Source organism: Ochotona princeps, chromosome 12 (assembly GCF_030435755.1).
Source record: "Ochotona princeps isolate mOchPri1 chromosome 12, mOchPri1.hap1, whole genome shotgun sequence".
Lineage (NCBI taxonomy): Eukaryota > Metazoa > Chordata > Mammalia > Lagomorpha > Ochotonidae > Ochotona > Ochotona princeps.
The window spans coordinates 27,553,770-27,575,247 of NC_080843.1; the positions used below are offsets into that span (position 1 = coordinate 27,553,770).

Sequence of the window (21,478 nt, forward strand, 5' to 3'; positions counted from 1 at the left end):
GGCCAGCTGCCTCACTCTACTCCCATAGGCAAGGATCCCTTTCCTGCAGCCTTCAGGCATGTGAGGAGAGGATCAGTATCTCCTTCTGGAGTGCAGTCCTCTTAGGAAATGTTTGTCCACTTAGACGTATTCCACTAAAGGCAAGGTTGTCTCTTGGGAAGAGAAAAGAGATTTAGCCTAACTGTAACTAGCAGTAATTGGTCCAGATCACTACGACTGATTCTCTGAAAGGTGCTGTGGAAGTGGTATGATGCATGATTATGTACTGGGGCATAACAAGTCTGATCAAAATTGAGTATATTCAAACAGCTAGTGAAGTACTGGGTTAACCAGCATATGACCTAGTTATGAAGGCTCCTGGAAACCATATTGGAGTATCTGGATCTGATTCCTCCCACCCCACCCCCAGGTTCCTGACTGCAGCTTCCTGCTCATGCAGACCCTGGGAGGCAATGGTGCTTGGTAAAGTAGTAGATTTAGGGTGAATTTTGCCAGCAAGTTTCCAAGCTTTACTTGCCTGGAGTTGTTCATTTGCTTACAGTAATCTGGTTGCTAGCATGTGACTGATGAAGCTACTATAGCTTCCTTACATGTCTGGCTTCTGGGATTAACTGCCAGCTAAAGAGTATCCCTCTTATGGGCTGCTCCATGCTTTTTCACATGGTGACCTGGTTCTAAAAAATAGCAAGAGAGAGGAAACCCATTGTGGAAATACTTTGCAAGCCTCTGCTTGCTTTAGCATTTGCTAACATCTCAGGAGACATGTCAGGTTGTATAGTCAAACCCAGAGTCATTCGGAGAACTATCCACACAAAGATACAGAAAGACTTGATTTAGTGGGAGGATCTTAAGGGGAGCTGTATACCATAAAGATATTTAGCCATCAAGATAATAGATTGAACTATTTCTGTTTCAAGGTAATAGATTGAACTGTTTCTATTCACAGTACATTTGAATGCACCATGTTCTAGAAACCTCCAAAACAGGGAATGACTTCCCTCCCACCAGTGAGCTCAATTGCCCAAAACTTACGATTTTTTAATTTTTTATTTTATATGTGTGTGTAAGAGACAGATTTGAGAGTGAGAATGAGAGTGACAGGAAGAGAGAAGGAGAGAGAACCCATTTGGTGGTTTATTCTCCTTATTCCTACAATGGCTGGGGCTGGGCAAGGCTAAACTCTAGAGCTGGGAATGCAGTCCAGATTCATAGAGTACTACATGGATGGCAGGAGCTCAACTGCGTGAGCCGTTTACCTGCTGCCTCCCAGCGTCTGCAGCAGCAGGAGATAGACTAGAAATAGAACCCAGACACTCCAGTGGAGGACATGGCACTTTAACCACCACAGACTAAATATCTGATCCCCTTTTTTATTGAAGAATGAAATGTCAAATATAAATTATTCTCAGATGTTTGTAGATCATCTGCTCTTCTACTTAATGGATGAATGGCTTGGGGAATTGCTGGGCCTGTAACTTCTCTGTTGTCTCTGAGTCTTTTGTAAAAGGCTTGAGACGCTCAAAGACTAATGGAGGTTAACTAGAGTAGATGCCCTGATCCCCATTTACTAAAAATAGGTTGGAATTATGCAAGTATGTACATAAGCTAATCATCTGACCTCATCAGCATTGCAGATTTTAGAAAGCCTTTCTAATTACTTTCTCAGCTTGGCTGAAGGTATGGGTAAAAAGATTTTCCCAGCATGCTGGCAGCAGATGTATTCATAATATTTATTGAAAATATTGGAAAGAATTCCTCAATTATTATGCTCCTGAAAAAGCACATGAGAAAGGATATCATATTTAACATAATTTAAACTTTCATCAATATACAAACATAACCATTTAAATAATCATATAGCGACTCTCACGAGTTACTTGGAATCTTGCATGCAGTTACTCTAAAGTGCAGAGCCCGATTGCTTGTTGTTCAACTGCCTGTGTCATCATTGAATTGTATTGCTGACCTGTGGAAGCTCCAATTATCTTGGGCATAATAGTTCCTTCACAATATTATCTTTTCTTTGGCTATTTGATAACTTGCTATTTTGGCAAAAGGCATCTAGAGCATAAGGATTCAACAGCTTTAAATTGTTGACATTCATAGGTGTATGTAACATCGCACAATATGTGATTTGGAAGCCTCACTATATTCAGCCTCACTGATATTCACTTTCTTGGCTGCTTTTGAGTAGTTATGAACGTCTGTTAAATGAATCATTCTAGAACAGGCTATCCCTAAAAGAAACTATGAATTCCTGGCTAGGCTGCCTATATCAGCTTAGGTCTTCTGCTGCTTGTGTACTCATTATTTGTCTTTAACTTCTGTTCCATGATCGAGCTGCTTAACATCTACCCAAATGGGCTGCAGGTACAAAAATTGTCCCCCAAAATTCTGTTTCCTAGGGGTGATGTGGTAGTGATGTTACCATCTTACTTTTTGTAAGTATAGAAGGTCTTCAAAAGTTCATGGGAAACGTAGCATCTTTTTAAATTTCGTTTTGCTTCTGATTTTTCTGTGTTCTTTAAGATTTTTTTTTTTTATTGGAAAGGCAAATTTAGAGAAGGAGGAGATACAGAGAGAGAGAGAGAGAGATCTGTGCACTGGTTCATTCCCCAAATGTCAGCAACAGCCGGAGCTCAGCCAATCCAAAGCCAGAAGCCAGAAGCTTCTTCTGAGTCTCCCACATGCGTGCAGGGTCCCAAGGCTTTGGTCCATCTTCCACTGCTTTCTCAGGCCACAAGCAAAAAGCTGGATGGGAGTTGAAGCAGCCGGTATTAGAACCAGCTGTGAACTCCCAGCACATTTAAGGCAAGGATTTAACCACCGAGTCATAGCACCAGGGCTAGTTGTTCTGTTGTTGAAGCACTTTTGTATACTGTAGGATGTTCACACAACTATGAAATTGCCTGATGATGCGTTTCTCAGGATTCTTCCCTGGGGCTAAGCAAAGAACAAAAATTCACTGCTTGTAATACACTGCTTGTAATACGGATTTACAAGTTTCTCTTGTAGGTAGTCAAAATCCCACTTATTAAATATTTTCTTCAAAGACTTTATCTATCTATCTATCTATCTATCTATCTATCTATCTATCTATCAGGCAGGTTTTACAAAGAGAGAAGAAGAGATAGAGAAGATCTATCATCTGTTGGTTCACTTCTTAAATGGCTGCAAGGGCCAGAGCAGAGCTGATCCAAAGCCAGGAGCCAGGCCCTAGAACTGGTTGTGTTGTTGTTGTTGTTGTTTTTTTGTCTCCAACGTGGGTGCAAGGTCGCAAGGACTGCACCATCCTCTATTGCTTTCCTAGGACATAAACAGAGCTGAATTTGAAGTGGAACAGCCCAGACATGAACTGGCCCCCATGTAGGATGCTGGCCCCACAGGGTTGAAGATTAAGCTGATGTACCACCACGCCAGCCCCCAGAATCACTCTGGAATGATAGGATGCCTTCCTTGCCACTCAAGTGACTGAATGGATCAACACTCTTATCAATGGGATCTGATGGCTTTGCCCTGCACAGCTTCTGCCACAACTCTTTGCAGCGTATCTTCTCTGGAGATGTAGCACAAAGCTGTTCCTGAATGTTGCCTCATAATTCCTGACCTTTGGAAAAGTGATTTCTGCATTTAAATGAGTTGTAAATGTGGATTCACACAACACTAAGCTGTTTTATTTGACAAGGCCAGAAAATATTCATGATCCAATGTATGGCTTAATTTCATTGTTAGTGATGCTGAAATGAGGACATAGCTCTGCATTTGAAAGTCACAAGGTGAAACACCTTATATGTTCTAATTGTCTCTAGATCAATTTCTCATCCAGGGTATAACTGACAGTTTTACACTAGTGAATTTTGGTGTGTGGCACCTCCTGTCTTGTGTTATGGCAAAAACCTTTGACCTCTTCCTAATAGATGCCAGTAATATCTTACCATACCCAAACCTCTACCTGCCACCTTTAAGTGTGACAAACCAATATGGCTGATGTTACCAAAATCTTTTTGGGAGACAGATTTGGTTTTGGTTAAATTATCTTCTTAAGTTATCTACTTAAATTATCTTCTATTTTACTCACCCAAAGTTTGCCAAGCCCTTCCATTATGCACAACACATTTTGGTTTACTTATATGTACATGTCTGTATGTCTTACACTAGTGCACATCAAATTTAACGGATACCTGTTTCCTACTAACCCAGTTTAACTATAAGTTTGTTGAAACTCCTTAGGCATATATTTTGAGTAATATTGTAAATATTACATATAATCATAAGACATTGCCTTGCATGGGTCTAACAAATGTGTGATGCACAGTAACAAAAATGGTTGGGAAAAAATAGGTGAAATTGTAAATGTACACAAGTCACAATGGTTTTAGCACATTTTATTTCCCCTGGCAAGTTTTGGCACTTGGAGGAACCAGGGAGAGGGGATGAGGTCCTGTAGAGTTGGGTCAGTTGGAAGCCGTCTATGTTACCAGCAAGGTTGTGGTATGACGCGTGCTATTCTTTTCATGAAAATGTATGTGGGTGCTTGAAGTGAGAGCTGATGGAGAGTCTAGGCAGGGATTGGTAATGCTATTCACAGAAAAATGGAGGTGGGAATGAAATCTAATTTTTTCAAAACAAGTGTTAACATAATAAATGGTGATAATAATCCTCTCATATAAAAATGTGATGATCCCAGTTGGCAGGGTTGAGAACATGGGGATGTTTCTTGCTGTGGCAGGTTCGCAGTGGGAGGAGAATCATGTTTGAAAATGCTGTTTAAAAAAATGGTGTCAGGACAGAGATGAACAGAACTTTCTAGCACATTTACACAGAAATGCAAAAGACTGCCATCTCTGTCATATTTCTGCATTTGGCCCTTCACTTAGTGCAGTATGGAGCTGTGAGGTAACACTTCACTAAAGAACAAAAGAAAAAAAGAAAGCAAACTACATGAAACTTGTTTTTGGCCATATCTGTGTTGTTCTTTTTAAGACCTGTTATATAAGTGTTAAGCCTTTATTATCTCCCCTGCCTCATGCTCCGAACCTTCCAGGCAAATTGGTAATGACCAGTAGGATGGACAGCAGCCTGGAAGCAGAAGCGCAGGGCAGAAGCCCAAGGGCTGAGCAGGAGCTTACAGGCTACGTTGTCAGTGTTGCAGTATTGTACACTTTACAGTTTAGTTTCTGTTCCTTAACCCCATCTGGGATGTTTGAGAACTGATGTGTAAGTTTAATGAACAAGTAGAGGCCGTAATGAGCACTCAGTACAATGCACAGCTTTCCCTGGTAGCTCCCTGTGGTGCCTAGAGACCTCCACCTGTGTAATATGCCCCCCAAGAGACGTTCGATGCTTGATGTTGGTCCAGGACAAGGTTAACTTTCTGCACACTAATTTTAATTCATTATATATGCCTTTTTTCCCCAGCACAAATGGACCCCCGAGGCCTATCTCCCAGACAAAGTAAAAGTGACAGTGATGATGATGACCTGCCAAATGTGACCTTAGATAGCGTTAATGAAACTGGATCTACGGCCCTTTCCATAGCCAGAGCAGTACAAGAGTAAGTATCACATTCTCAGGATGAAAGAAGAATTGCCAAGGGGATCAATGGATAATGGGCACTGCAGCATCTCCTGTTCCCCAGACATGTCATCCTAGCTCCAACCTGGCACACCTGTCCACATCTTTCCATTCAGCCTGTCCTCCTTGGGAGAAGGTTAGGCCAAAGAACAGAGTGTTTCAAAAGAGCAGAAAATTTGTGTTTTGATTAGACTAAGACCTCTGTGCACCTTTTCTAATTCTCCCTGCACGTTTCTCCTTCACTTTGGGAAAAAACAAAAAGTTGTCTTTTGAATGTCACTATCTGATTATCATCATCATCATTATTATTCATATACAAAGTCAAGGGAAATCAAATATAGCAAATAGCATTATCTTGTTTTGATAGGAAATTACAGCAGAGCGCTCTTGAAGATGTTGAAAAATGAGACTCCTAGGTAATGATTTCTAAAGGGCTCTTTTATCCTTTCTCTAGGAAGAAAGGGTTAGAGTTCAGGCCTTGTCTGTTGAAAATTGCAGCCCTTCTGTAATTGTCTGCCCTTTATGCAGACTGAAGCTCATGCAAGATCATGTGCATTTTTCCCTAGGGTATATTATTTACTTTATTGAGATACAACAATAAAATAGAATTTTGTGTAAAGTTTGCAACATGCTAATTGGATATGCATATATATTATGAACAATCAGGATATACATATATATTAGCACAATCAGGATAATTAACACATCCATCACTTCCTATTAGTGTCTTGGTGGGGGTGGAGGTACCTTAAAATATTCATTAACTACCCTTAGTCAATTTCAAGTATATAATATTAGTTCCCATGGTTACCATGTGGCATATTAGATCCTTGGAACTTACTCTTATAAGTGAGAGATTGTACCTTTGAGCAGCCTATCCCCATTCGCTCCACACTCCCAGCCTCTGACAGCCACCAAGCTCGTCCATTTCTATGAGTTCAGTTTTTAATTTTAGATTCCACATAGTGAGCAATAGCTACAGTAACTGTCTCCCTAAGTGACGCTAATGATATAATCTCTGAGAAGGACTTAAACAGCCACTCTTATTAATGAATAGTTATTTCAAAATTATCTTCATGCCCTCATACTTATTTCCCTAGATATTAGATACCTACTCTTCTCTGTGCAGTAGGCTTTAAAATTTACAAAACAGAAACAAAAAAGGCATTGGTATAACATTTTAGAATTTGCATTAGAAGTGTATGTATGTGTATAAAATGAGTAATGTTTATGTATCTGTAGAGATGACATTGTGTATGTGTACATTACATGTAGATAAAACTATATATACATAATGCATGTAATATGTTATAGTAAACAGGATAGAGCGGATCTAAAATGAAATATGGAGTCATAAAGACATAGTCAAGTTCATATTCAAGCTCTTCAGGCAAATGACTTAATGAGAAAACTTCAGTGTTTACTTGAAAAGATTGAGGATTTGATACACACACAAGGAATAAAAAGTAAATCACAAAGCTCTAGCACATGGAAACCTTTAATTAATGATGGAGTTGTTATTCCTAGTAGTGGCAAACATACTAAGAGTGTAGAGTGTAATTGTTCTGGTTTTTACAGGTGAAGTGCTACAGGATCAAACCAGTAAATGAAGTACCCAAGTCATACATTATATGTAGTAACAACACACAAACACCTTTTACTAAGAATGTTTTTCATATCACTCATCAGCAATGTTGTCACTCTTGAGCATATAGGAAAACACTTGGTCCTCTCATCTGTTCAAATCAATGGTTGTGGTCCCTTGGTTTCTCCAAAGCCAATCTGAATTTGAGCCAGGCCTGGCACCAGGTTTCTGGGGTTGCTAGGGAGGGATTTCTGACAGTGCTGTTGATTCTCAGGGACTAGCACAGTGACCCTCATTCCATATGAGCAAAGTCTCAGCTAAAGGAGTCCATTCATCACCTGCGCAGGTGGACTGAAGGACAAGGTTCATTTCTGCAATGAATCGTAAGTTTTATGAACATTTCAATCAGACTGTTTCCCTGCATCATTATAATTGATGTGTGTTCATAGATATAGATGTTTCTTTCAAGATAAATTATGAAGTTTATAGATGTGGGACTGAAATCTAAATGCCACCTACTCCATTAGGGTCTTATACTAGCTCTTAAACAGACTTCTTTTTTTGCTTTTAACATTTTGTGTTTGATAGCATTTTTAAATGGGAAATCTTACTAACAACCTCATGAACTGCAACTTCTTTTCCAATATAACCTGTCTGATTTTCCCTGTGCACACCTGCAATATTTTGAATAAAAGTATCTATGCCTGCGTTTATTATTAGTACAAAAGTTGTATGTGTATCTTGGGCAATGCAGATTCCTTATTCATGGCAGCTTTTTCATTAAAATGATTAGTAAAGAATACCCTGAGCTGTCGTCTGGGATGTCCTAGTGTGCCAGGCCCCAATCAGCAGTTAACCAACCATCCTTCAGGACTGAGCGTGTGTGCGTAAACGCTAGTGAATACCAAGATTCTGCTTGATGAGTGAAAAGAGTGTTTTGCAGAGACCTCTTAAACATTGGTTTCTTTCAAAACTTAAAAAAAAAATGTGTGGAAGAATATTAACTTGCAAAGCCCTTAATTGTAAATATTTAATGTTAGTTGTAGAATGTTTTAGAAGTCTAAATCAGCTTTAAATGTATGTAGTTGCAACTATTTTCTCTCCTTGGTCTTGCCTTGATGCCTTATTACCTGTCACTGTTTTCCCTTTTTTTCTGACTTTGATGAGCTTCACCACTCTCCAGAAACAACACAAACATTCCAGTTTAATCTGGTCAATAAACTAATGAATAAAATAGAAAAAAGATAAAACAACGTCAGCCTAGCATGTAAAAAAAATCTAGATGTTTCTGCCAATCTGTGTGCTGTATTGTCTGAACTTTCCTGACAGCATCAGGTCAAGGTGGAAAAGTGAAGTTTTCTCTGTAATAGAGAGAGGTAGCACATTTTGAAAGCCCTGGGAAACTAGATCACACTTGTCTTTGCAACTAAGGTAAAGGAGAGTCGCGTTCTGTGCAGGGCTCGGGTGTTTCCCTCTTCTGTCTTTGGCCACCAGTGGACTGGTGAAGCGAGGAGGAGGGGAGAGTTATGTAAGGTGAGGGGAGTGAAGGAAGATTGACAGTGGAGAAGGGTAAAATTGCCTTGTATCAGGCAGCCCTTTTGTTCGGATTATCTGACAAGATTCTGTTCCACAGGGTCAGGCTCTCCATCTGCTTTTCTCTGTCACTTCCTGCATCACCTTCTGTGTTCAAGTTCACAGTCTCATCACGTGCGATAACCATCATAGCTTGCATTTTCAAGTTGATGCTTTTGTTGTCATCAGTGTACTTATATAGCCTATACCTTAATGTGCTACTCTTTCATAAATACCTGATATTATATGTTTTATTGATTTTTAGGATGAACTTTGAGTAAAAAGTCTGAGTTTGAGAGATGTTGCCTTTTCTTCATTATGGAGAAACTGTTAGCCAAAATGCATTTTATTCCTCCAATATTCAGATGTGCCTGTATTTAAATGAAAAAGAACACTACTTGCTGACTAGTGCAGCAACCCGAAGCCATCTCAGTTTGTAAAGGTTTTTGTAGCAAGGCCACGTAACTGTGTGCTTGAAGTGATCATCGTGACCATTTTCTTTTCTTTTTTTTTTATTATTTTATGACACAATTTCATAGGCTCTGAGATTCCCCAATCCCCTCCCCAAACCCTCCCCCCATATTGAATTCCTCTGAATTGTTACAGTAGTACAGATCATATCCAGTCATGATTCCTTCATTGCAGGCATGAACCATGCAGAGTCCAGCATCTTATTGTCCAGATAAATTCAACAGTTTCCTTAGGAGACCATCCCTAGTCTGAAAGTAGAGGTGGCAGAATATCATCCCTTCCAATGAAAAGCCACTCCACAACTTCAACAACAGGAAGAAACATCGAAATTAACAACATCATGAATTAATTAACATGGTATTGAGTGACCAATATGTTAGAAAAATGCAAGTTCTTGACCACATCCTATAACTACTTCCTTGGCATCTCAATTTTAGTATATACACAACCAGCTGCTATAAACCTTTTTTTTTTCTCCCAAATTAACATGTTTTTGAGTTTAACCTAAATCAGAGTGGCAGAGGAACAGTGGAAGGAGCAACATTAACATCCATCACATATATAACAGCTGGGTACAAACTTATCATCAAAGTTTCTATGCAGTTATATCTTGTTTAGCATTAACAGTCATAAATTGATAAAATATTTTGGGGAGAAAATTAAGCCACAATTTAAACTTTGCAGTATATAGTGATTAAGCGTGGTTTTACAGGACTTTGCATTTCAACAATTGAAGAATAGAAAAGTTTAAGACAGGTGAGCAGGGAAATCCCCACTAACCCAGTGAGTGAGGAAGAATTTAAGTCTACATCCTACCTAGTAAAGTCCAGGAGATGCAAATAGGGAGCCTGACCAGTTTTTGTTTTCTTTTGGTTGCATCCCATGTGTTTTAATGTTTTCTATTTCAGTTTTATTTATTCCAAATACTCTCTTTTCTCTTGTCGAATTCTTTGCTGACTAATTGATTATACGGTGGCATCATTTTTCCCAAGAAACTTTTGTATATATTTGATAAAACAACTGAATGATTGATATTCTGGAACACCAATAATCCATGGGAAAGGTTATGCTCTTGTCCCCAGAATTTCCTGATGGATCCTCAAAACTGTGGGATTCCCTATGGCTCGTCTGACCTCGGAAGTGCAGCAACTCCCTTGAATACAACGCTGCCCCTGGAGAAGATGGAACCCCAGTGGAACTGCCTCTAAGCACTGAAGAGCTAAATTTGTTCAATATTCCTCTTGTTCCACTGCAGGTTAGGAGTGCAGAGAAATTCTCCACCTTCTTAGAATGAGGAAGACCTTAGGTGTAATTTATTATTTATAGATAACAAGTTCTTATTGGCCTTAGACATGGGAAAAGCCATAGAAATTTATGCTGGAATCCAGAAACCTTGACACCCTCTTAAAAGGATGGTGTATGTACAGAGCAGGAGGGGATCTCAGGGTGGAACAGGAGGATAAGAGGAGGTCTGTATCTTAGTCCCAGAGACTCCCGCAGGCCTCCCAAGTGTTTTCGCCACAGAAGCAATTGATACTTCCTCGAGGATGGTCAGTATGGACACTGAGAACCGTATCCGACTGCCTAGGAGATCACAGGGAATTTGAATGCCCTCGGAGGCTGAGAACTCTAAGGTCAGTCATTTCCTATTGGATTTCCCACACGGGATGGTAGCAGCCCCAAACCCTCTCATAGAGTCTGGTGACATGGGAACTACAGCCAGGTGCCCCGGGTGGTACTCAGAGAAAAAAGGGTTGTAAATTTCGTTCTGGACTCAGGAGAAGAGCTTTCTCTGGTCCTATCAAGTTCCACCCTTGGCTCCCAGGCCTCTATTACACCAACCATCAGTGTTGCTTGTGAGCCCCCAAATTAGTTCAGATAGACAGAGACTGATAAAGGTCAGTTAGTTGATAATCACTCAGCTTGTACCTTACTGATCAGGCTTCCCATCTGGCTTTTCAGATATAGATATAGAGATAGAGATAGAGATAGAGATAGAAAGTCTGGAGCAGCCAGGGAAAAGGACAACTAGCCTATCATCGCTCAGCCTGTACTTACTGGTCAGATGACCATTTTCATTTATTTTTCACTAATCAAACTGTGAGTGAATTCAGATACATTGATAGACCTGAGCACTGAGAATGCCACAGGTGGGTTCTCCTCCTTTTCTTATTTGAGCTGCATAGATACCATCCAAGTCAGAAATGCTGTGGTCAGTAATTCTGACAGTGCTGACTTCTACTCATCCATGGAGCATCTGTTTTGTTTTGGTCTGATTTTCCCCCTACTCCTATGTCAAAATAGGGTCATTACCCTTAATCACTTGACAAACATAATTATGAAGAGGAGATGTAAAGGCAAATGATTAGAGTAAATTATTATCATTAACTGTAATTCTAGGCAAAATAATGAGGGCTAGGTTATGTTTGGCCTTGTTGCCCAGGGCCTTCAGTTTCTAAACATTCTTCTATTTTCAAACATTTATAATCCTCACATTTCAGTGCATGCAATGTTGCAATTAACTTTCATCAAACGAATATGTAAATGAATAAAACCTGGAAAAAGGCTGTCCACTGAGGAATTTTTGTCTTATCAGGAATAAACTGAAAGGTGATGAATCCCTGTAATGATTTCAGCAAGAGAGGTGGGGAAAGATGGGCTGCAGGTGGGAGAAGCACCTGACGGCACTACGGAGATGGGCTTGTGGCAAATCCATCCTTTTGAACAGGGTATGCAGGTTACTAGTTAACTCACTCTGACAAGCCTCCTTTTTATCCTGATTGTAATTCTACCATACAAATGGGAACCTTTAGCAACTTTGACTAACTTCTAAGATATCTGCACCTGTTGAAATGGTGTGCTTTTTAAAGAACTCAATGTCAAGTACATTTAAGCTAATTAAAACACTCACTGACTTCCTTCTCTGGCTTTTATCAAATGGGTTTTGTGAAGTGCCCATTTTTCTTTTTTTTTTTTCCATTTTAGTATTGATATTTTATGATACAGTTCCATAAGCTCTGGGATTTCCCTATCTCCTCCCCAAATCTCCACTCCACTCCCAATTTCCCCTATATTATTACAACAGTATGCTTCTTCATAAACAATTTTAAGTCCATCATTGTGGACAATGGCTGAAAGTCCAACATCCTATTGTCAAGATATAGTTAACAGTTTCATTAGGACTCTATCTTTGATCTGGAAGTACAGATGCATATTTCATTCTTACATCTCTATATGATAGTCTCCATTACACAATTACACAATTACACATTACACATTTACTACACACTCCCTTAAATGAACCGCCCCCAAAAAACATAACCAGCAACAGGAAGAAAAGTAGAAAAGTACAACACCATTAAGTTAAATAACATGCTAGTGAATGACTAATATGTCACTGAAGAAATGACAAAATCAAGAACCTTCTTGAAGAAAATGATGCTACTGTATGACCTATGAGTCAATGAAGAATTTAATATAAGGAATAAAAACTGTTTTGAAGAAGTGAAAATAGAAACAAAAATGTCAAAATCCATGAGATACCGTTTCTGCTGATCTTTCTTGATGAGATGTGTCTCCTGTGTACACAACAGATAGTTTTATTTTCTTATGCAGTCTACTAATCTATGATGTTTAATTAATTTAGGCCATTTACATTTAGGGTTAATATGAATAGGTGGTAATTTGGTTCTGTCATTTACCAATGAGTTGCTCATTGTTTGATTTAGTCTTCTGTTATTTTAATGGGATATTCTTCATATTTGCCTTTAGTTTTGATGGGTGCTATTACTTACCTCTGTCAAGATAACATGTTTAAGTATCCTTTGTAGGGCAGAACTGAAAGAGGTATATGCTTCCAGCTTTTTGTTTGTTTTCTCCTGGTGACAGGAAATATCTTCTGATTTTGAGATTCTTTCTTCTGCCACTTTCATTCTATTATTGAGAATTTACACTGAGTAATTTGCTCCATTGTGTCTTTTATTTCTAATGACTCTGTTTGATTTTATTTCAGTATTACTATTCCTGTGTGACATATTCCTTAAATTCCTGCATGTACTTCTTGTTGTTGAGAAGCTTTATTACAAGCTTTTAAAGTTCTTTGTCCCCCATTTCCTTGATGTATTCCTCAGTTAACTCTGAGGTTGGCAACCGTGTTTGCTCCTTTGCAGGGGAGTCTTCAGTAATATTCATTATGTCTTTGTCTCTTCTTTTGCTCTTGGTCATTGTACTTTTGGTTAGCAGATTGTTCCCATTAGGGCAGGTTTCTAAGCTGTGTCATTCACAGGTCTACAGTTTGATTTTACTTATTGTGGTTGGTACATGGTTCTTTTTTGCAGTCACTTATGCCACTACCTACAGTAAGTGTCAGATTTGGGTTCTTTTGTTAGGCTTCCACCACTGTCTCCATAGCCCCAGCTCCTGGCTCAACACTCTCCGCATGCTGTGATCCCTTACTGTGGCGGAACTGTCGTCTGTACAGCCTTTCTCCCACTTCTGGTTCATACATTTCCCAGGTCTAGGGAGACACCAGGTATCCTGAATAACTAGGTTGTTGATGGTGCAGATCTTGCTGGAACCTGCTGGCCATTAGGTCTGAGGGCTACCCAGACTTATTTTGACGTATAGGATGCCAAAGTTGATATTATTTTCCCTGTGAGACCAGTGCCTGCACAGCTCACTGTAAGATGCCAGATTGGTGCAATAAACTTAGCCAGAACTGAGTTCTCTCCCAGCTTAGTTCATGTACAGTCCTGCCCCACAGCCTTTGCCTCCCTATGCAAAGTGGCACCTGATGCGGCTCTGGTGGGTGGTCTGGGCTGTAAAATTCCATTCCTGTATCACCTGTCTGGGGTCTGCTCTTCCGCCTCTGCTCCTGGTTGAATCAGACAAATCAACAGGATGAGCAGTTCTTTGTCTGGGTTCATCTCCTGAGCTCCTGTTGAATGTCCCTTCCCATCTGGCTGCTGGTATAGCTTCAGCCGCTGGTGGAGCTCAGGTCACTGTTCGCTGACTTCCACTGGGGTATCTGATAACTGCAACACCACCCCGTTGTGTCCGCTGCTTTCCTGTGCCTGTCAGTCTCCAGGTGCCCCTCTGCAATTGGCCTGTCCTCTCCTGTTTCCTGGAATGTGCCCTCTCTGCTTCACCCTGGCCAATGATTCTCCCTCTGTTTAAATGTGTCTTTACCCTATTCTGCATCTTTATTCATCACTCATTTTTCTTTAAGAAAAACAATGTATGAATTTTTGGCAGCATGGTGTTTTTTTTTTCCTCACTTAAAAACTCTATGAAAGAACAGAGAATAGCAGCGAGTAGATCTCCTGTTGTTTCCTTAAAACTTCTGCACTGCTCATGCAAGCATCGTGCTTCTTCATTTAGGAAGTTGTATTTAATGATCAAGGAAGGCCTGGGATCCAGGCCTGCTCCCTATTTCATTTTACTTTTCTAACAGCCATCCTGTGGGGTTTTTTTTTCCCTTTTTTGGAAATTCCTCACATGCAGTTTGCTTTTGTGTCTTCTGAAACACTGCTGGAGATAGGGGAAGGCACAGGGAGCCATGAGAACTGGTCCAGAGAACCTCCTTTGTGGCAGACCCTGTGAACGTCCATGCAGTCTTTGTGTCATTTGCCCTCTGCTCTTACTTGTGTTCTACAGATGAAGTAGAAACCCAGGGAGATGTATTTCTGTCCCCAGAGAGAACCCACAGCCAGCAGTCTGAAGAGGTCCTGTTCAAGTCCAAGTTGTTCTGACTGTGATCCTGCATTCCTTTATGGAAGTAGCTCTTGCTTTACATCGTGACTTAAACATCTCTGTGCCCTAGCAGTCTACAGATAGCATAGGCTTTTGAGATGTGAACCCCAAGAAGTGTACCACTGGTGTGGGCTAATTTTAGATCTTCTAATCCTCAAAGTCACTGCCTCTTTACAGCTGCTTTTAAAGAGAAATTTTTTCTCAGAAATACACAGAAGCAATTCAGTACGTCTAAATCACAACACTTTACAAAATAAGAGGAAATAAAATACAAAATAGTACAGTGTTCTTTCGATAAACTCTTCTGTCACTATTACTTCTTGAAAGAAATTTTTGCTGGGGAAAATGTGATTTGTAGGTGTATTTTAGAATAAATATTTATGCTGATTGTTCTGAATGCCAAAACTGAACATCCCTCTAGGAACTCTTACATCAGGCGAGCAGCTGCCAGAGGGTTGAAAGGAGGCTCTCATCGTCTTTTTACTCCTTCGCTGAAAAACGTGAGAATGTTCAGGTCGTGTCTCCTGCCTGCTCTCTGCTGAGCTGATTGCATTGCTACAGAAAGCCAGAGAGCTCTCATGCATTTGCTCTCTAAATTCTAAGTGTTAAATCATTTCAGTTTTTTCTCTTAGATGCTTCCCAGATTCTTGATACTTGAAAGTATATTTTTATTGTTAAGATTCAGGTTTGGGACCACTTCAGATCTCCACTTCAAGAACTACAAACAATACTGTTTTCACCCTTCTTTAAGAAAATTAATACTTTTGGTATGACATTTGTAATGTATGTTAAACTCAAAGGTTTCATACCCTCACTAAATAAAGATTGGCAAATAAAAAGAAGAAAGGATATCACCGGCAGGAAACTAGGCAAAAGCTATAACATAATCAAATGAAGAGATGTACAAGTTCACTCATAGCTAGATTTTAAAGTAGTCACAAAGCCGTTACTGCCAGTATAGTAGTGGATAATTCTTACCAACTTGCATGACATATATTTCAGGCTAACAAAACATTATAGCAAAACTCTAATGCGGGAATTTCTTTCTGTAAAAATTGACTTTTGAGTTGGATGTGGATGTGAAAGTTTTGTTCTGACAGTTGTACTGTTGTTAACTTCTGGTGTGGGCAGCTGGGTAGATCAAAGGGGCATTCACTCTTGCAGGGTAAGATAAGTGCTGGAGGCTTGCTCTTCTTTTGAAGGAAGATAGGAAGAGCTCTGCTTTACTGTGAATGATTGCAGAGAAAACTTAAAATGTATGTTTGACCTTCATCAGCCTTCAGTCTTTGAGGTCTTAGGAAATTAACCAAGGGAACATTTCACTCCCTTTCTGGGTATCTAAGAGAATGGTCAAAACCATATGCCCATACATTGTTTTTAATGCCATGCATGGCATTAGAAATACCACATGTGATTTTTTTGAATTTTTATTTTTATTGGAAAGGCAGATTTACAGAGAGAAGGAGAGACAGAGAGAACGATCTTTTAACTGCTGGTTCACGCTGCAAATGTCCTCAGCAGCTAGATCTCCGCCAGTCTGAAGCCAGAAGCTTGCTCCAGGTCTCCCACGTGGGTGCAGGATCCCAAGGTCTTGGACTGTCCTTTACCGCTTTTCCTGGCCACAAGCAGGGAGCTGGAAGGGAAGTGGAATAGCTGGGATATGAAACGGCACCTATATGGGATCCCAGGGTGCAAGGTGAGGACCTTAGCCACTAGGCTACCATGCCAAGGCCACCATACATGATTTTTTTAACTGCTGAATAGAGGATTCTGTTTTGATAATATTTTTTATTTCTTATCTCTATGGTTAGTATTTTATTTTTTATGTTTGTTTATTTCTATCTACTTGAAAGGCAGGATAGCAGACTGACACACAAATGCACAAGTACACCTAGTTTCCATTGGTTGGTTCTTTTCCCAAGTGACTTCAGAAGCCTAGTTGGGACCAGGCCAATGACCTGGAGTTCCATCCAGGTCTCCCACAGAGCTAGAGGGGCCCAAGCCCTTCATCCATATCTTATGTTGCCAGGCTCCCTCTTGTTCGTCTTAGGCCTGAAAATTCCCCGTATGGGCCACCAGTTGCCACCGCCAGCAGCAACACTAAAATGATGAGGCATACTCTGAGGGTCTGGGAAAAGCCAGAACCGCAACTGGACCCTTCACTGCCAAAAGCAGCAGCCTTTAAACCCTTCTCTCCACTGCCCCTTTCCCCATTGGCCTTAGCTTTCCTCCCTGCTTCTCCAGCCCTCTCTGCACCACCCTTCTTCCTGCCCGTCCTTCTCCTCATCCCGTCTTTCTCCATTGTAGTCTCTCCATTTTTCTCGTCGTCGTCATCGTCGTCGTGGTCATTGTCATCGTCATTGACTGACTGTCGTCAGTCCCTCCGTTGTCCATCTGTCCCGTCTTACCAGCTACTTTTATATTGTTCTCCACCAATCACTTCTGCTCGTGGGTCCACTTGGCTCTACGTGATAGGCCAGTAGCAATGACATAATCACAGCGAGGGCATTAGCCTATCCCTGTGACTTCCTGTTTACCTGCTGGCGAAACCAACTCTGCCTCCATCTTGCAACGGCCCTTCCCAATCCCAGGAGCGGCTGTAGCACCCCGCTCCCCACATATGGCTCCCCAGATGTGTTAGGAAGAAGCTGGATCTGAATCAGAGAAGCCAGGAATGATACATCTATGAGTGTCCCAAGTGGTGGCTTAAACCAGGACATTACAAAATAAGAAACCTTGACCTCTCCATCTACTGAATTGAATATATCCTGATACAGTTATAAGCAGAGAGGTTTTTTGTGTTTTTTTTTGTTTGTTTTGTTTTGTTTTGTTTTAGCCCTAGCTACTTGGAAAGAGACAACAGAATGTTGGCATGTTTTAAATTCCTGTTCCTCATTCTAGTAGAATTTTATTACTTCTTGATAATTAATTTAAAGCAACAAGTGTCTTAGATCATGCCTTTTTGTTTTTTTAAGTTGGGAATTCCAAAACTACATCATGTCTAAAGTTGATCTGCCACTTTTTTTTTTTGACCATGGCTGTTTACTTTCATTGTTTTTAAAATAAAGGTTTTTTTTTTAATAGTGATCTCTAAGAATTCAGAATTTAAAATTATTGCTATTTAATGTGATTATATAATTGATTTCATAGTACCTGCAAATATGAATGTGTTTGATATTCATGTAGATTTTCCTTGCTGTATGTTCTACCTATAATCACATTGTAAATTTGCATACACCATTTCTATTTCTCAAATAGATCAATTCTTAATGGGTGTTAGTAATGAGTGTAGGTAGTCATTCCCCATGCATTTTTGATGTGTGTCAATACATACTTGGTGATAATGTTGAAATATTAATAACTTTCACAACCGGTTCCCGGAACCATTCATCACTGTTTCATTTCTTAATATAGTCAGGGAGAGTACACATGATAGGAAGCCATGCAGTAATGTATTTGAAATTAACCCAGTTCACTCAGATGGATTCCCTTCTATTTCTCATCAGGTGCCCTAGACACTCTCCTCCTATTACTCTCGATGAATTATAGCCATTATATCATTATTTTTCCTTACTTTGTATCACTCAGCCACATACGTGAATCTCATTGAATACATTTACTTAACATGAATCAAATGAAAGTAAAATGTTGAAGGATATTTAGTCAGGGAAGGACATCCATGTAGAAAAATCTGATTTAGATAGAAAAAGATCGCTTGCCTGAGCATGAATCTTGCCAGGTGGACGTGTCGGACGGTCATCCCTGACGATGTTTTGCCATCTGCATTCAGCCCTGTGCAGCTGTGCAGCATCAGTCACTTGGAATCTCATGCTTCCTCTCTCCTAGCTTACCCTGCAGACTAAATCCTGAGCCAGGTACAGCAGAGGGAACCTACCAAGACATTTTGAAAAGGTTTTGGATGTATCAGAGGGAGGGAAAGAACACCAAACGTTAATGTGATAGAACAAAGATCAGCTACATTGTCAATTTAAAACTGTCTCATATTTCCTTAATGCTATTCTGCTTCTACTTGTGGGAAGATAACTCTAACCTATAAAAACAAATGTTTTATCTTTAATTGAAAAGTGATTAGATATTGTTAGGAGAAAAATCACTTTATAAGCCTGATTTTAATACTGGACTATTCCTGGATCTAATGCTAAATTCTGGATCTTGATTTATCCTTTGAGTGAAATCTCCTGACCAAGCCCAGCATGAGTGGGGGGAGGGGCTAGATTTTTGCTATGGAGCTGAGCATTTCATGGGAATAATGACTACTGATATACTAATAACTGCTGTAAGACTTTCGAGGGTCAATTCAAGTGAATTCACATGTTTAAAAGAATAATCGATGTATTTTTCTATTCTGATTAACTAAATTTTAGAAATATTCAGTGATGTTTTCATTAAATTTCTATCAGATTCTGATGTTTATCCTCTTCTTCCTAGTCTGACTTAATGATGTATTTTTAAGTTGATAATAACATTGACTGTGTCTGGATTTCATAATGGAAATCTTCATCTTCAGGGATATGCTCTGAAAGATGTTGTTTGGTTTGCCAATGTGAAAGAATGATATCACTAAAATTTAGGGTTTGAGAGGGGCCTCATTGTGGTCAAACAAGCTACAGCTACAGAACGTACTTATAGTCAGTCAGGAAACACAAGTTAACATTCAGTAACCGTATATGATGTACAAAGTGATAGAAAATATCATTAGCTAGTGTGCCTTTCCCCCTCAATTTCTGAGGGCTCTACTAGTGACAAAGCACCAATAAAATACAAAATCTAAGCTGTTATTGACGTAATTGGAAATAAAACCTTTAAAATATTATAGCCTTTCATTATGATGTTTGGTCTTCAAAATCTGCATACATTCTCTTGTTTTGAATATGAAAGTACTTCTACAAGAGACAAAGAACAAGAAGTTGATTCTTGTATTCATTGTCTAATGATATTAAAATTGCACATTAAGAGAAATTTTTCCCAATATGTAGCAGAAAAGTATAAATAAGAAAATTGATTAGGAAAAAATTACTATTACAATCAAGTCATTAAAATGTCATATCACATATTGGGTCAATTGCATTTTAAGTTTAAAATATTAATTTCTATAGCGATATTTTTGAAGCATATACATATTTATTTTGAAAGTTAGAGTTACAGAGAGGAAAGCCTTCTGTCTACCAGCTGACTCCTCAGATGGCCATAATGACCAGTGCTGGGCCAGGTCGAAGCCTGGAGTTTCATCCAGGGCTCCCTTGTGGATGTCAGGGACTCACACAGTTCAGTCATCTTCCACTGCTTTTTCCCAGGTTGTTGCAGAGCTGGATTGGAAGTGGAACAGCCAGGATGTGATTTGGCAGCCATATGGGATGTTGGCACTGCTGGGGTAGCTTCACGTGCTGTGCCACAAGCCAGCCCAAGGACAGTTTTTATGAGATATATTATCCAAGTAAAGTCAACAGCCAGTAAAGGTGATATGAGACTATCCTACAAAATCAGAAATTGTTCAAGAAAAAAATAGTTACTGGATTAAAAGTATATCATACTTTTGATATGAAAAACACTATTTTTTAAAAAACATTATCTTAGTTTTAGTATTAATTTTGTCTTTTTATCCTATTTCTGCCTAAGCTTTCAGAGTGGTAAGCTATCTTAAGTTTCCTGAGTTTGGTGATACGTATCTGTGAAAGGTCAAGTGCATACTAGTGTTTTTAAAGGAATTACACAGTCAGTTATTAGTCATTAACGTGAGTAACAGATTGGTCACATGCCAATAAAAATCAGGAAGAATACATCGGAAGTTATTAAAGTAATTCAGACATGAGCATGCCTGGGCCTGAGCCAAGGCTTCACTTGTGGCTTTTGAACAAGTATCAATAACAGTAATCCTGTGTTGTATTTCAAGTGTAATGCTTTGTAATTATCAATTTATTCTTATTTATATACCTCGCAGTGTTCCTTAATAGAGCTACGGGTGAATTATTGCATTATACACACTAGGGCAAGTGTACTGACTTAGCTGGTATCATACACTATAAACGGGGCAGTGGCCAATGCGCAGCGAGGTCTTTCTGTCAAACATGCAGAGCTTCTTCTGTATCCTGTCTTCAATGGTTTGTATATTAAAGGAAGGACTAATCACGTTTGCTAATATCAAGATGCTAAGGGCATGATGAAGGAAGGACTGGCCATGCATTGAAGCTAAAGAATGCAGTTGAGAAGAATGGATGATGGCGGTTCATCTGATCACAAAAGAGTGATACGGAACTGTCTCGGTATTTAGAGACCAAAAGCTTCAATTTAGTAGACAAAGACTATGGAAAGTAATTTAGTGATGTAAGAGTAATTACTGAGTATTTTTACTTTATGTTCTTTAGAAATTACTTGCATATAATAAAATCCTCATTTAAAAATACTTTTTTAAGATTTGTTTGAGAGAGAGAGCTCACATCTTCTAGTTTATTTTCCACTTATGCTTGATGATCAGAACTGGGCCAATCTGAAGCTAGGAGCTGGAAA

At 39.5% G+C, this 21,478-nt stretch overlaps 1 protein-coding gene across 7 annotated transcripts in view; it reads left to right on the plus strand.

The window, feature by feature from the left end:
* Nucleotides 1-21,478, plus strand: part of KLF12 (KLF transcription factor 12) — a 427,134-nt gene that overhangs the window by 311,295 nt on the left and 94,361 nt on the right. For all 7 annotated transcript variants that reach the window (XM_058670657.1, XM_058670654.1, XM_058670652.1 and 4 more), the window contains one exon: nucleotides 5,419-5,554. In XM_058670657.1, coding sequence (XP_058526640.1) covers nucleotides 5,419-5,554 — 136 coding nt within the window. The remainder of the gene's footprint in view (nucleotides 1-5,418; nucleotides 5,555-21,478) is intronic.